This window comes from Pseudomassariella vexata, assembly GCF_002105095.1.
Source record: "Pseudomassariella vexata strain CBS 129021 chromosome Unknown BCR38scaffold_9, whole genome shotgun sequence".
Taxonomy (NCBI): Eukaryota; Fungi; Ascomycota; class Sordariomycetes; order Amphisphaeriales; family Pseudomassariaceae; genus Pseudomassariella; species Pseudomassariella vexata.
Window position 1 is genome coordinate 1,736,146 of NW_024467964.1, and position 15,893 is coordinate 1,752,038.

At 50.4% G+C, this 15,893-nt stretch overlaps 4 protein-coding genes across 4 annotated transcripts; 2 read left to right on the forward strand and 2 right to left on the reverse strand.

Annotated features, from left to right (window-relative positions):
* Positions 1-628: 628 nt before the first annotated feature.
* On the reverse strand, positions 629-1,612 carry BCR38DRAFT_242063 (uncharacterized protein). The gene is made up of 2 exons (XM_040854399.1): positions 1,406-1,612; positions 629-1,346 (listed from the first exon to the last, which is right to left on the reverse strand). Exons 1-2 carry the CDS (start codon positions 1,439-1,441, stop codon positions 882-884), a joined length of 501 nt encoding a protein of 166 aa, XP_040714372.1. The 5' UTR covers positions 1,442-1,612; the 3' UTR covers positions 629-881.
* Positions 1,613-10,265: 8,653 nt separating this feature from the next.
* Positions 10,266-12,434, forward strand: BCR38DRAFT_242140 (uncharacterized protein). The gene is made up of 2 exons (XM_040854401.1): positions 10,266-10,480; positions 10,543-12,434. The coding sequence occupies exons 1-2, from the start codon at positions 10,381-10,383 to the stop codon at positions 12,264-12,266; spliced, it is 1,824 nt and encodes a 607-aa protein (XP_040714373.1). The 5' UTR covers positions 10,266-10,380; the 3' UTR covers positions 12,267-12,434.
* A 765-nt stretch (positions 12,435-13,199) lies between these two features.
* Positions 13,200-14,512, forward strand: BCR38DRAFT_242142 (uncharacterized protein). Its single transcript, XM_040854402.1, has 2 exons — positions 13,200-13,733; positions 13,783-14,512. Exons 1-2 carry the CDS (start codon positions 13,628-13,630, stop codon positions 14,310-14,312), a joined length of 636 nt encoding a protein of 211 aa, XP_040714374.1. The 5' UTR covers positions 13,200-13,627; the 3' UTR covers positions 14,313-14,512.
* On the reverse strand, positions 14,382-15,689 carry BCR38DRAFT_242107 (uncharacterized protein). The gene is made up of 2 exons (XM_040854400.1): positions 15,063-15,689; positions 14,382-14,629 (listed from the first exon to the last, which is right to left on the reverse strand). Exons 1-2 carry the CDS (start codon positions 15,479-15,481, stop codon positions 14,452-14,454), a joined length of 597 nt encoding a protein of 198 aa, XP_040714375.1. The 5' UTR covers positions 15,482-15,689; the 3' UTR covers positions 14,382-14,451.
* Between the last annotated feature and the right edge of the window lie 204 nt (positions 15,690-15,893).

A 15,893-nucleotide genomic window follows, 5' to 3' on the forward strand; every position in this document is an offset into this window, starting at 1 on the left:
GTTGTCGATTCCACCGCGTGACCAACCGACAGTGGTAGCGCATTAGAAGGTGCGTAGCAGCCTAGTAACCGTTGGCTGGGATGGGGAAGAACAAGCGCCACCCCAATCTGCACCGTAATCTAATCTGCCTTGTCAAAGTATCACATGAGGGCCTATTCTGATTCTAGTAGCCTCAACCGGTGCAGAAAGACAACTCCGATATCGCGAGGATCCGTAATAAGGCCGCCCGCGCTGTTGGCGGATGAGCATTGCATTGATCGTCATCTGTGACAGCAAAGTCACGCTCCCGAATTACAATGTTGGGGTTGTTCACCCCACCTTGATTATCACATCTTACAACAGGACAAAAACTGTGGACGGATCTGGCCGCCAACATTTCTGGCGGGGAGACGGCTAGAAACGAGTCACAAGAGCAACCTGCGCTATGCGATGATCGGTTGCCCTCAAATCGCTATTCGTGGCACTGGCGGATCCCCCGCAACTGGGGCTTCAGGAGGCGTTGGTCTGGTCTTGGTGCACGCTCGTGATCGTGGGAGGTGGGGTCACAGTCTCCGCCAGCAAAGAATTGAACGGATGAACGAGCGAGCGAAGGAATGAACCCAAGGCTCGCGGTGACGACAGTCTTGAGCCCCAAATGCACGAGTTACTGGCAACACCTTGTCATTCGAATGTGTATCAAGTATATTGTCTCATTCTTGTAAATTTGGCCATGCGGTGATCGCCTCATGCCATGCGTAAAATGGGAGACGAGGGATGGCTATATTCAGCAGCTTCAATACCACCTATGCCCCCCAAAATGACCTAAAGAATGCTGCACCGGGTCACGATGGAGGGCGGCCGGGATGGGTCGGGCGCACATTACATTGCAAGAAGGATGAATTTTATGTAGTGAATTTCAAAGCGGTAACAATGAGCTGAAGGGAAGGAAGGAACGAGGAGGCAACAAGACACACCAGTTGATCCCACGTCGCAGCACAAGCACTCAAAGGAGCAATAACAGTACAACGACAAATGTGCCATGGGTCTTCCCATTTGCTCAAGCGCGATGCGATACAACATTGTTGGTTGCTGATAAGCGCTGGCGCACTGGAGTGAGTATAAGACCTATTTTGGGGTCCAATCCACCACCTGTTCATCCCATTTGATCTTATCCCCGTTGCCGTCACCACCAGAGCTGGCGGGAGGGGCTGCTGAGATCGATGGGGTGGCTCACTACCCATGACCACTTCTGACATGCAGCCCATCGTACAGATGTGCGAGCTAATGAGAGGCTGAATGGTCTCAGCCTGCATTGTAGCGTTGCAATAAGGTAAGTCAGCAACCAGACAAGGCAGGCAGGCCGTCATCTTGAACTTGTCAACACGTCATATCAGGAATCGCAAAAGTACGCGAGTACCATCTGTACCTTTTTTTCGACTCTTGGAGGCGAGGGGTTTTCCATGTCAGACGATTGTCTGGATTTCTCCTGTCTGACCAGATCAACACGCCATTGCTGCAAGAGGCAAGGAGGGCCAACAAGGAGGGCCAACAAGGAGGGCCAACAAGGAGGGCCAAATAAGAAAAGTATTCAGTCGATATTCATTCAAATTTGATGAAAACAATGATAATTATGGTCGTGGTCGGTTCAGGTATCAAATCTGAAAATGGTACCTATTTCTCTGGGATATCTTCCCCAGATCTAATGAAATGACGTACTACTGCTTCACGGGGTGCACTCAAGATATTGCGGAGAAGCATGCCAACGGCTGGGCATTTGCTTATTAAACTGCATGCCCGGCAATATACACCTGACTTGTGATGGTGCACATAACCGGGTAACAGGAGAGAATTACGCTATGTTGCCTGATTCACTTTAGGAGCATGAATACGTCTATACCCGGCTATGCTACAGTTTCGCTCGCCCTACTTCCCTTCTTCCGATGAGGATCCCAAGTTTTCCATCCGCGTATCTTGTTCACTACGTGTACTTGATCCAACGGATCAACAACAAGCAATCAATTGGCAACCAAACAACAATAAACTGGTTATGCAGGGTCATGTCAACAGCGGCCCATAAGGCGGGCACGAGGCCATGATTGTCAAGATTGATGAATGTGGGGCTGAGCTTGCGTTGGTCGGTCGTGATCTTCATTCTTTAACGCACCGAACAAGGCTGGAGCCTGCTCATTCATTACTGGACAGGCCGGCCTCGCCTCGTCTTTTTATGGCAGGTAGGTTATTACCATGTAGTGATCGACCTGCCAGCCACCAACCATCCAACCAACCAACCAAGTAACAGGAGTTGTTACATGAGGTTTCGGCTTGAGTCACTGTAGTAGTCGACCTCGGTGAACAGCATTAACATTAGCCGTTGGACCACGTCCAACCTCATGTTCTTCCTGCTGTTCGGTTTCGAGACATTGTGTGAGCCCTTCACCTATAATAACACCCAGCCTGATATTATATCGACTGAGGTATATTGGCATCGATGGCTTCTATTCTGATAAAGAGAATGGGTACCTACCATGCTCCATTCATCCGTCGCCTTGTCAACCAACAAAACCTCAGACGACAAGCCGCCAACGAAGCCACTGCAACAAGCTTTATCCATGTGAGGTTTTATCCGCCGGCTCCAGGTTCCTAATATCGGTGTACTGCGTACTTACTTGAAGAATTGATCACTTGACCAAAATATCCCATTGAAAACTTTTGAAATATCTGCTACGACTAATCCCCAAGTCAACGATCAACGGAGCATCTATATTATAGCATCGTTGTGCCCCGTCTCCCACAACTGGGACCCGCGATTGATAAGACAATCAACAAGATGCATTTACTCTTAGCCGCCAGAAATTCAGGGTCCCACCGGGGCCAACAAGCCGAGTCTTCAACTCGCCCTTTTTGGACAGTGGAGAATGATTACGCGAAGGCTCTATTATGTTAGACCGACAATCCTGATGCAGAATCCTGTGATGGGACAATAGGCACGGAGAAACGGAGAAAAGCAGCGACAAATGTCGATGATCATGCGCTGTGCACATACTATAACATAAGATTATAGCCTTATAGCACCTAGGCACTTGTCCATGTTGGTCAGCTCAAACAGTCGGTCACTCCTTCGTCCCGGGAGCCACACTTTGGGAGAATATTTGCCAAACGCGCGATCATCAACTGGGGGTTTCCAATGGGGAAATTCGAAGGGGTTCTCCGCACGGCATGGGCATTGATGACCGTTGAAATTTACCACGTGGGTAACGATTGTCAATGCGATGCTGGCCGCAGTTATCCTGGGGGATTCGAACCTGGGGGAACGGTTATCCATCAGTATTCGTACTGTGACTGTGACGGAATGAGGTTCCAATTTACCAGAATTTTGATTGGCAACGCGGATCAACGTAAAAGGCTCCTGCATGGAAGTCTACAAGACGAATTGGATAATTTTTATTTGCTATTAGCAACTTTTATCAGAAGTTTGCATACATGCGCGTGGTGAGTGAAGCAAGTCGAGTCCCCACTACACGGCCTCGTGGGAAGATATTCCGACAGGCTTTGACTCGCTTCAACATGGGGGAACTGGCCGATGAGTCGCCGAGGGTTGGGGATTATCCGTCCACTTAAGAGCTGGCATTTGCATTGCATGAGCTCCCGAAGGAACGGAAGAGCGATCCCACAGGAAACGGGACATTGCTGAAAACCGCAAGCTCGGTTAATCGAAGCGAGCGTGCGAGCGTCTCATCGTATTGCGCCCATCTACCAGATCGTTGGGTATGGCATCGGGGGTGCAGGTCAAGGTGATGGTAGTCAGGGGTGGTGAGCCCTGAAGTGCTCCCTTGCGATCAACGTCTTTATTCCCGTCCCTGCATTCGGCGAACAGCGAGTGCATTTCAATGTCATTGTTTAGCAAACATTCTGCGCCGACAGGCGTTTCGTGCTAAAAATGACATCTGAGCTATAACACGGGGAACGAGCCGACCCCTGTTCGTGGACTCATCAGGTCTGTCACACCAGTTTTTGCATTGCACTTGTGACCTATAACAGACTGTGAGTTAGACTGCGTACGAGAACTCGTACCTTTCGATATTATCGGGTACGGGAACGGCTGTATATAGACTCATAACATCAAAGCTGTACCAAGCCATTTGGCCGTTACAGTGACCCTGAATAAGTCTCCTTACGGCCACCCCCATTTCCACCAAAGCCCACCTACTTCCAGAGGCACTTGTTAAGTTCTTAATACTCAAATAATACCTAATGACTGTATCTATAATATTTGAAAGATATTATTTGAACATAGCATATATTTTTAGCTATTTGTACTTCTTATTTCTTTGTATTTCGGATTATAGTCAGTTGAGGCTATTACTTTAAGAAATTTCTTATAGGCTCGGTTACCTCGGTTACCTATAACATCAAGTAACATTAGTTCAGAATACAGTTAAGTATAAAGAATTCAGTATTACAATCTTTTAAAAGAACTAAATCTCTATATATACCTTTTTAGTATCATTTTACGATTTCATTTTGAATTATGGTGTATTCGCACATAGGTCGAGTTTTGGTGGGAAATGGGGGACGAACGGAGACGTATCAAGGGTCACTGTAGCATGTCGGAATAATAGCCAACGAGGATGGGAGGCATCCCAGTTGACTCCAATGTGATACCGGAAACACTTCCGACGAGATCCGCACGTCTTGTCATTCGCTTATCTATAATTGAAATAAGTCCTGCCGACAGCATGTAATACAGCAGATAATTAATGCAGATGAAGTCACCACGCCAACAACAACGGTTGTTTGACAGATTAGCAGTGACGGAATGGCGTTTTTGGCGACCTTCGTTTCCCAAGAGGACGATGCAGCGGCTCGCTCTAAAAAACTTCAAAGCAAACAAACCAGGCAAATGAGATTTTAGTGAGGCATCGAGATGTGATGCAGTCTTCCAAACCCCGGCTACCAGGTTGACATCCATCAGGCCAGATCAAGCCTGCAAATATCCCGGTCGAGAACCACGGCAAACCACAATGTTATCGGGATGATTGGACGAACACCGCAGCGAGGTATTCAAAGCTCCCTCTGCAGCTGCCACACAAGCCTCTCAGCCGCCAAGCTCGACCTCTGATTGGTGCAGTATTCGAGCGAGGCAGGCATAGACAAAGTGCCGTCCGCGGTCAGATGAAGCTCTGCTTGCCAAGCATAGCAGCAGCGCAAAGGGGACCCCTCATATTATGCTTTTATTGCAACTTGAACCAAGGCTGGGACAATTGCATGGTATATACACAAACAACCGTCCGCAGGCCGCGATCTGCATCTGCTCAAACTCGCCAGGTGCGCATGACTTGTACCGCGAGACATCGAGGACGAACCGTTGCATCCTAGGCGACGGAATTTCAATTTGATACCCTCTAAATAGAGTTCATATTGGCCCACTACCACCGGAATTGTTTTCCAGCAAAAGTCCAATTTTGCAAGCTAGTGAGGCAAGATACGATGGCGGTCATGGCCGGGCAACGAAGCGCGGAGCAAGCATGGCCGCTTCGGACACTGCAAGGCGCCTTCCCCGCCTCTAATTACCGCTGGATTAGTTGTGGGTGACTCGTTCGATGAGTTTCCCTTTGCCTTTGCTCACATGACGATACCAAAGAACTGGAACGTCTCCAGTGGGGCAGCGATTAGTGTAGAGGGCCTGCCCCCAGGGGCCCCGGGGGGTTTGATACCGGGGTATCGGGATTAGTTGCAGAAGCATGCGCCGTCATGACGAGTCCAGACGATATTGAACACGACTGGGGCAAGTAAAACTCATCACTTACTCTGATATATTTTTTCGTGTTTCGTAAAGCCCCGAGGAAAGGGCCTATTACGGGTGATCATAATGCCACTGATATCAGTGGCAGCCGCCAGCCGCCGCTATGGGAGCTGAATGGTCTGTGATGTGAAAAGGAATGTTGCAGAGAAATGATCGTTCAGATTTAGGTCTGTGATAGTATATATCAGTCCAAGCCTTTTTCAAGGCCGCGTGCCAAGCCAATCCATACATATTTCCTTGCCACACGGGCGACGGCCGCCCACCCCTTTCTCCCCCCCACCCCACATGGTCTAGAAAAAGGGGGCTTTCGCTGACCCCCTGGCTCGGGGAATCAAACCCCAGTCGCCGGTCACAAATGACAGAAATTGGCAACAGAGATCCTTGGAGTGCCCCCAAGTATTGATTATCGCAATTTAGTCGATAACATTTTATCGTTATACTGCTTCACATTTGTGAAACGGTGACGACAATTGCCATGCAACCGCCATGCGACAATCATTGACATACAATAGTCGCTTTCAATGCGTTGTGATGTGAATGCTTGAGCTGATAACTGGAAAAAGAAACTGCAATGCAACTTGTTATCCACTCTGTCGCATCATGGTGCAGACAGCGGTGTGATGCAGGTGAAGTGCCGGTTGTCAGTTGTGGGTGTTCTCGCGAGCTTCCAGAAGACTGCAATTGTCACAGGTTGGCATGTTGATGTTTGGATTTGGGGTAGCGTTATGCCGGACTGGAGTTGGGAATTGGGAAGGCAGTTTGGAATTGGCCCCTGCTTCCCAGGCCTCACCTTGCGACCATGGGGACTTATCCCTGCCCTCCCGCGCTTTCTCAGAAGAATCGTGGGGGGGGAGGGGGTCAATGTCATCCCAAAGCGATTGCCAAACCTGGACGCTCCTGTGCATGGATGCTTGCTACCACCTGCCGTTCATCACGCCTGGTCGCGCTACGTCATTAGAACCAGCGTGATAACTCTCAGCTTCACGCCTCCTTCACTTCCTAGCTTGATGATGTGATAAGGCATTTTCAGCAGTAATGGCGGGTGTATATTTGTGGATTGTGGGCTGACGTTCATATCAAACAACTTTATCCAGTGGTGCTCTACCTAATCCCACAACACCTCTCGCGCCAGCCCAAGTTTGCAAGTCTCACGATTAGAACGCAAGAATGATTGGAGTGGAAGCAGCTTGTCCCGCAGCTATGTGGTATTGCTGGGTCACTTTTACCTGGAATCATATAGTTTTAAAGGGCTATGTAGATGCGGGAAGGTTGGATTCAGGAGGTTTGCATTGTTCTCCAATATGGAAACATTGTGAGAACCGCCGAAGTCAACAACACCAAATTTCGAAAATGATGGATGAGTCAATTCTGCACTGATCCAACGTCTTAGAACACAATGTAGGCCTGTGCCTTCTAGATCAGGCAGAATTTGGGTTTGGATGTTGACGATGAAGCGCCTGCCACATCCGGCAGCGCAGTCTGGGGTCATTTGATATCGTTTCTCGTGGAATCCGGACTAAATTGGCGACGTAACATTTCTGGAACGAGCTATGATCGTTGGAGAGTCCCGACAAACTTCGACTTGCACACCTGGGAAGTTGTAAGAGAGTCTCTTCAGTCGTATCGTGTCGTTGTAAACTTTTGGAATGAGGGATAACTGGGCCTTGCCAATATATATCTCGCGATACTGCTCGGCAATGATGCAACGCAACCAATCCATTGATTTTGAAATGACTCTAGTAAATAGCTACATCGCCGTTGATCGGGCGATCCGGCGCAACCAGTCAAGAGCCGAAGTTCGCGTTTCAGTCACGGTCGGTTGTTGCCTTGACAGCTCGGCGCTACTCGTAGGGGACGAGGATGTGACGGAGCTTGTTGGCGATAGGGTGGAGTTGAAGATGGTTGTGGCACATGACATAAGGGTAGAAGTTGTCGGATATGGGGTTGGATTGGTGGGGAGGCTCTCCGCAATGGGAGTGCTTGATGATAAAACTCGTATGTGATTATGCTCGGAGGGATATAGAGCATGTTCGATACGAGGCAAAGTATTAGTGATTACATATGAATCTTCATTCAGGACCGACCGCGACCAGGGCGACCCGACCAAGGACTCGACCTGAGTATGTAACAGGAGGCCTGTTACACTCTCTGACTGCGGATAAGTCGTGGCATCGCCATTTCGGCAGTCCGTCGAAACCAGTCAGCACTTGGTGAACTCCAGTCCGAGGTCGTCAGCAAGCTGGATCTGGCCGGCCAAAGATGCGGGGACCGCGGCGTGGCTACCGAGGCTGTGAGGGCCTCAGCTGATCGTGTTGCTTAATGCGGAGAAAGTCAATTGTGGAGAGCCATTGCTCAGCAACTGCTCACGGGAACCGGAAAAGCCAGCGCATAGATAAGCCAGCAGGACTTGCCAATTATCAATTTCGAGAGTTGTGATGATTTGGTCGACAACTTGCTTTACCTCATTTGCGCACGTGTCGATATCTGGCAAAGGTCCAAGTGAGGCCCGCACTGGTATTCTAACCCCGCCTCAGTAACGTGAAAGAATTTGCAACTTGCACGCTTGCGGACACTTTGACATCAGTTGTGACCCCCTTGTAACTGTCAGTGCCAACTTGCAACACATGCATTGAACCCTCTTTGGGTTTAGTTTTCTAGTTGCCGCCCTATTTTCTATCGATAGGAACGCCGTGATGTTATCTGCAGCGGGACAGGCCAACTTTAGCAGTGATGGACATTGTCACAAGCCCTTTTAAGGCAACATTGGGGGGGTTCTGGCCCAAACAGCCCATAACGACAGGCTCCTTGGGGTCAAGAAGTCACGTCACATCTAGACCCTGTCAGCCTGTCTCCGCCTGTGTCCTGTGCCAGCATGGCTGAGCAGTAACGACTCGTCGGCGTTGATAATTCGGTGTTGGGCAGCAAATAGACTTATCGTGGACTTCAGTCTAGACAGCCGCTGCACAACCTGCCCAACGAGATGGAGTTCAGTCAGCCTGCCACCGTTATCAGGAACAGTCCTGGTGAGCCTGTAAGCAAACTGAATTGGTCCTTCCACAATCACACGAGATTGATGCATGGGCTGCGTACAGCAACCGTGATGTATAGCTGGGGCGCAACTTTGTGTGTAAATTGTCGGGAACAGCACGGAGCCCGCCGCCACTGATGCTTTCGGCAACGAGAGGAGGAAGATTCACGCAGAACACCCAAAAATACACAATTGACAACCAACTGCAGACTCCCGCATGTAGAAACTCTTGATGGATGGTCATTAGGAATGACTCTGGTGAGACTGCCCTTGAGCTTTGAGTGTTTCGTGCATTACTCGTTGAACATGACGAAGACGAGGATTTTCAGGCGTATTGATGCCCACCTGCATCTTTCAACCATGACGGCGACGGCGATGGCGACGGCGACGGATTCCCAACGGGCATCTGTCGCCCTCACCTTGTTCGGATGTCATGCAAACCTACCTATGAAATGGTTAATTCTGGAGGGTAAACAGGTGTTACAGAAGTTTTTGACCCGTGTGCCCAATCCAACCAAGCGACCAAACAACCGGTAGTGTGGTAGCGATCAGGAGGCATGGTCATAGAGAATCATCTGCGCTGAGTCGCTGAATCAAGCGCCGCCACCCTAAAGTTTGAAGAATCCAGACGTCCGGGTTGACGGAGCACATCCGATAGTTTGAGCGCCGGTCGTAAATGCCTCATTTAGAGCATACTACTCAATCGGGCCAAGATTGTACGCTATAGTTATAACTAGCTTCTTCAAGTTAAGTCGAAAACTGCAGACCGCTGCGGTCGTGATTTATGGGGGCATGGAGTATGGGATCAAGAAAAGAATGAAGTACCGCCGTAGTTGAATACTTTGCGAGGTATTGCCGCTACCCCTTGACCGGTGCCACCAACCCACCACCAGCCAGACCCCAGCTCTTACCTACATTCATCACTCTCTCACAACTACCCTCGCCGAGGTAGCTACGTACCTCTTTCTATCCGACGGTCAGGAAGCCGCGACTCCTGCTGGGTACGTACCTCGAAGTACTGCCAATTGGGGAGTTACATACTTCACCGCGCCTTCCCACCACCCATGCTCAAAGGTCCACCACCCTCTCCTCCGCACCATATCAATCAAATACAGACGCAACACATCTTTACCTACATATGTACAATCAAACCACTCGTCCTGCGTCGGTCTCTTCTGAACAACTTCACCAACAATAACGACTACGACCGTGGAATTTTCAACCCGGCATAACTCATTACCAGTTCCATCAGACCAGCAATACCTCGCCTACATTCACTAGTAAGACCGATCCCAATCCACTTACATCGCATCCACCACCAATCGCGGCGGCGACACCGATTATTACTCAATTTCAACTGAGGCGCACCTCGACGACTTCGACGACAGACACACTATTTATTCTACTGCTCGATTTCTCCGGTGCCGACTCCACTCATGAACTCCCATTAAACCCTCCAAAGAGCCACCGATTGAGACGCTCGCGGTCGTCTTCGCGAAATCACCACCACCATACTCCGCCAAACTCCACCGAGATCTGCTCCCACGCTCGAGCAGCACGCATCAACAACATGCCTTGCAAAGCGGAAGGACTAGTCCTGACGGTGGACCCCAACGTCATTCACAAAGTAGACACAAATAACGCGCAAAATCTCTTCAGCATGTGGACTGGTGAGTAAATCAAATGGTCCGCAGTATTGGCCCCACTTGACATTGCTAACCACCCTCTTCAGTCTTTTCAAGATGCGTCGACTCAGTAGAGCAGGGCCGCCGCTTAGAAAACCTGAGTTGGAGATTGTGGAATAGAGAGACCTTCTGCTGCGAAACTGCGTGCGGCAAGGCAAAGCAGCTGCATTCACATGCATTTTCGGCCACGACTACGTTACCGAAAGACATTCCTGACCAGCGCATACCAGACGTGCCCCAATTGTCCGGCAGCGTCGACTCGGTGCAGGAGGACGAGGAGGCGCTCGAGTTCTCGTCAGATTCCGAGCCAATGGAGATCGTCCACCGACCCATAATTGTTCGTCAGGACTCTTGTGGCAGCAGCCGGAGCCGCGGACGTGAGAGACATATCACCTCAGACCACCTCGAGAAGATGGTCGTTTCCATCATCCAGGAGAAGGAGCCCAACCTGTCACCCATATCTGACATGAGCTCCCCGTCCTTGGAACCAGAGTCCGATGAGTCTCAGGCGGCCTTCTCTCCAGAAGCCCACGACAGTCTCGGCACTCCGACGACTCCCACAACCGAACCCTTGTGCGATTCCGCCGTGTTGCCGTCCGAGGCATCTGCGTCGCAATCTTCGCCTTCTGATATTCCGACAAACGACTCCGCAAGCCGGACAACCGTCGTACGCGGCTTCTCACCCTCCCAGATCTCTATCCCTTCTCTTCGCTTAACCAGTCACAACTCCATGATGGCTTCCCCTACCGAACACGCCATTCCCGAGCCCCACTCTTCTCCTGCGCACAAGCCGGTTCAACTTAAGAAGCAACCACCCAAGTTTGCGCTCGGCGGTTCCTCTGGAGACGAGTCCTCGCCTCAGAGCCTAGGGGTTCGCCAACCTGTTCCTCAACCTAAGAAGAAGATGTTCTTGGTTGGTGGATCGTCGGGCTCTGGAGAGGATGACACCCCGTCTCTCAAGAGCGCCATGCACTCTGCGCGGCCCAATTCCTTGCTCACAGCCCAGAAGAAGCAGACTTCGTTCAGCAATCAAGTAACGATGCGAACCATTCAGACTCCCAGCGACCAGTCGGACAGCTACATGGACGAAAGCGCCATCGACGACGACGACGAAGACTCGGAGTGGGAGGACTCCATCGAGGAGAGTGGCAAGTCTAGTGTGGACGACGCGGTGACCTTCAAGCGCGTGTCATCGAAGGGGAACCTCACTTCGCAGCGGTCGCTCATTAGCTTGATGTTCGCTGGACAGGATCCCCGTACCAAGGCTCTGACTAACCACGCTTCCCAATCGACGTCGGCAATCCCTCAGCGCGCGCGGTCTATGCACAACGCCCCTACGTTGGTTGCCTCGCCGAATGATTCCGATGATCACGGATTGGAGATGAAGAGCAGCAGAGCTCAACGACGCACGCTACTGCGGCCCATTACAGAGGTTCCTCGCTCTGGCGCACAGCCAATTACAACCCCAGCACACTCGAGTCATCAACAGGCGGCGCTGTCGCCACGAACCACACGTAGAAACATGTTGGCCACCGAACTGACCGAGTCCCTTCGACGCCAACTACTATGGGAACGCCAGCAAAAGTCGCAAACTGCGAATGCCGTCCTTAAGAGAAGACACACTTCGCACGATGTCGCCAACCTGAAACAGTACCCCGAGAAGGCCTACATGGCCGAGGACAACAAGGCTAAGGAGGAGCCTAATGCTAGCAGCTGGAACCAATACTTCAACCGAGAGGCCCTCGGTGGTTACCATGCGCAAGGCTGGTGATTGTCCCTACTATTTTCGACCTTACATATTCCATCGAGATGCTTGTCCACAACGGCGAGCACTCTGCGGCAGATTGCTGCCCTGTACAATGTTCATTTATCAACGCATTGCGACGCGATTGATTTCTACGATACCTATTGCATCCATGCATTCGGCCGGCGTTTTTGTTTCGACTCAAAGTCACATGTCATCACATCGGCGACCCCACCACACGGCATGGTTGACCAATCCCAGGCATTAATGCACTGGGCAGCACTGTTCAGCCAGGGCCTTATCAATGCCTACGGACATCGGCGGCTCTGGCGGACACTTCACTGGCAATAATCGGCGTTGTTACTAAAGATACCACGTCTGTTCCATGGTTTTTCGCCCAGTTGATGATACCCCCAACGGGCCGGGTTTGTTTTTATTGTCTATTTCAAGAGGTGGCACGGTGGAAGAAGAATGGTAGCGTGTATTCTGTGCGGAGACTTGGGGCAACCCTAGCTTGACCGTACTGACCATCGGGGATGAAGGCGGCTTGACAAAATTGGAAGGCCTGCTCGTTTTGGCAGTCCGGCGAGAGGAAAAAACTTTTGGAACTCAGTGTGCAGGAGAGCGGAAGATAAAAGGCAAAGCGCTCATGACCGACAAAAACATAGCAAAATGACAAAGAGCTACAGAAAAACACAATAAAACTTGATGAGACACCTCAACCTATGATCTTCCTGCTTGACTCCTGATGCGTGAATTCCAATGCCGTGCGACTAGTTAACTCACTATGAACACAGAATATTCCAATCCGCCTACCGTTGTTGCTCAGATCCAGGTATAGTGCATAGAATTAACCGATGACAGGTACAGATGGCCAGTCCACGGACTGCACAGGACCCATACGATCGAGCGAGGATAGACTGGTCGGCATGTGAAGATGACGGTGCATGGTGACCATTCCAAGGTTTCGTATCCCGGCAATTAGCATGACAATCTAATGAAAATGGGCACGCACTATCCATACCTGTGCCTGGATTTCTTTGACATTGTTAGGGGCTCGCACGTTATCAGCCATATTCGGTTATATTGAGGTTGTCTAATTGATGCTTATCTGACAGGCCGCAACAGAGGTCAAACAGAAAAAACCAGCATCTTTTGGCGGACGGTGGTTTTGAAGCTGCAGTGTTACACATAGAGCTTAACGCCAAAATGAAACGCTGGAGAAAATTGATTTCCACGCTTACGAATAACCCCGCGTCCGCCGTGTTCGACCGGCGGGAGTCACCACAGATCCGACCGGTTTCTCCGTCCACTCGATTGATGTTCTCTCTACGGTATGGTATTCCAGGAGCCGTCCCTGCATTGCAGATTTTGTGTCCAGGAGAGGGATGAGTTGTTTACTTTCGGAGATGACCATCGACCATTTTATTCATTCTGGTGGTTGGAGACGATGGCAAAGCCCCCGCCACAAGGGAGGAGCCTTTTTGTTTACCTGTAAGTACGTGGGGTGTATTGAGGCATCCAGACACTCTTATCAAAACAGACAAAAAAGCAGCTGCAGTTTTGGGGTTTGTCAGTCAGGGAGCTGCTTGCCACCTGGATCATATCATGATAATGGATGTTTTCCGCCCGTGCCGTTTGTACCGCATCTGCAAGAGCAGCACCCTTGATCGGAATTCCCAACCAGCAACAACTCGTTTGTTCGCTCGTTGGTTCGTTTCACCGACGGTACACCATGTAGATCAGTCGAGGGCCTCGAACAAACCAAACCAACTCAGTTCATCTCTTTTCGCCTCTCCGTGTTTGCAAGACGGGCGATGCTGCCATCTAGACCGTTATGGAGCAGGTGAACGCAACAAAAGCGGAGAAGGGGGAACAGAGAACAAGCACGGCTGTATACTCGCATCCAGGTACAAGGCCGCCGCCCTGATGATCAATGGATTTACCCTCCGTATTTTTCTCTTCTTGCTTTTTTTTCTGGAGAAAAATACAACCCTTTCAAACGACATAGCCGCGATGAAATCCTGGGTTTCTGCCTGTACCTCTGGGCTGTGTATGAACCCTTCCTACTAGACAGACCGCCAACTCGCATAACATTTCATCGCATATAGGGAGATGTTGGGATTCTGCTTGCATAATAGCGGGTTGCATGTTGTAATAGCATCGTGGGGGGGCCGCTACTGTGTTATGATGATTACCAACCTCCCGCAGGTTAATGACAGATAGGCCCGCGCAACATAACTGCGGTTTGATGGCGTGGGCGTTTGGGGCCAAAAAAGTGAGGGAGTTGGGTTTTTTTGTCCTTTTTTTTTTTTTCAATTTGCCTTCCCAACTCACCGCCGTAGTTTTCGACCTCCGCGTCTCGAGCCAACCACATACCACTTTCGATCCTGGTGCGCAGTGTGAGTGAGTGTTTGCTTCGAGTGCTAGCTTTTGCAACTATTTCCATCCCTGATTGGGTGTACATTCTTCCGCATTTGACATCATTCCCGAGCCGTCATGCTCAGTGCCGCATGCATCAATACTTCTCTGCCTCACATGATGGCGGCTCTTACACAGGGCGTGGCATCGTGCGTGGACCTGTAGGTCTCGCTCTCGGGCGGTATGTGATTATGCGGCACTTACTCATTTTATCAAATCAATTTTCGTAGTATTCATTTCCAATTACAGCCTAACTTGCTTTTGAGTTCAGACCACAGTGAGTTCATGCAAGTTGGTTGGGTCTGCGTGGTTTCTTGTTTTCCGTGGTGAGAGCTGCATGCGATACGGCTTTATCGGTGATGCGTTGGCTGACGCAGGTTCGAATAGAGCAACGCCACTCACCGCCTTATGATGCAACCATCCCAGCATTCAGAGGTGGTGTGTATGTGTTGTGTGTCGTGTGTTGTGTGGCGTGTAGGATATCTAGACACCTGCGATGAGAGGAGATGGGATGGTTGCGCGGGAAGAGTCATATGAGAGAAGAAATGCTGTCTTGGGGCCAGGCACATCTCGAAATTTACGCCTCGCGAATTGAATGGACCGGGGATTGGTTTTGATTTACTGCCGTCCGTAATACGGGGAAGGATATGGCCGGTTCCTACTGGCCATGACCACAACAAGCGCCGTTTGTTGGGTAAGAGGCTGCCCCATGGAGGGGTATATGGCAAGTATGTCATTGTGGCGCTGACGTGAGGCATCGCTGCGGCGTTGCGGTGCATTATAAAAAAGAGCGGCTTGGCTTTTTCGTTGGGGAGGGCCATTTTGAGAAGTCAAGCACACATGGACGTCTCTGGGCCGTCATCATTGGACGGTTGAACTCGACTCGCCGCCGGCATTCCATTGGCACGTCCAACCTGCACGACACAAGTCTCAGATCTTGGCCTTCACGAATCGCAACTGTATCGTGTATGTATGACTCTCTGTGCGACATCAAGTCACTATCGTTCGGGCGGTACTTGAGTCGACTCCCTGTCAAATCATCAGGGTGATAAACGTGTCGCTGGGTTCCTTGTCACAAATCATCGACGCTAAGTTATTCGTCAGCGGATTGCAGCATTGCTGCAAAGTGTACTTTCCCTCTTACTGCCTAGACACGAACTGCACCATGTAACAGCTACTGGTTGGTCATCGTCTAGCCGACTATGCACTCAGCTGAAACTGGCATGGGCACTT

Coding starts and splice junctions, on each gene's coding strand:
- BCR38DRAFT_242063 (XM_040854399.1), bottom strand. CDS start 1,441: ATGGAAAACCCCTCGCCTCCAAGAGTCGAAAAAAAG. Junction 1,347..1,405: donor CTCCAAGAGTCGAAAAAAAG/GTACAGATGGTA, acceptor GACAAGTTCAAG/ATGACGGCCTGCCTGCCTTG.
- BCR38DRAFT_242140 (XM_040854401.1), top strand. CDS start 10,381: ATGCCTTGCAAAGCGGAAGGACTAGTCCTGACGGTGGACCCCAACGTC. Junction 10,481..10,542: donor TCTCTTCAGCATGTGGACTG/GTGAGTAAATCA, acceptor CACCCTCTTCAG/TCTTTTCAAGATGCGTCGAC.
- BCR38DRAFT_242142 (XM_040854402.1), top strand. CDS start 13,628: ATGAGTTGTTTACTTTCGGAGATGACCATCGACCATTTTATTCATTCT. Junction 13,734..13,782: donor AGGAGCCTTTTTGTTTACCT/GTAAGTACGTGG, acceptor TTATCAAAACAG/ACAAAAAAGCAGCTGCAGTT.
- BCR38DRAFT_242107 (XM_040854400.1), bottom strand. CDS start 15,481: ATGGCCCTCCCCAACGAAAAAGCCAAGCCGCTCTTTTTTATAATGCAC. Junction 14,630..15,062: donor GATGGTTGCATCATAAGGCG/GTGAGTGGCGTT, acceptor ACTGCGCACCAG/GATCGAAAGTGGTATGTGGT.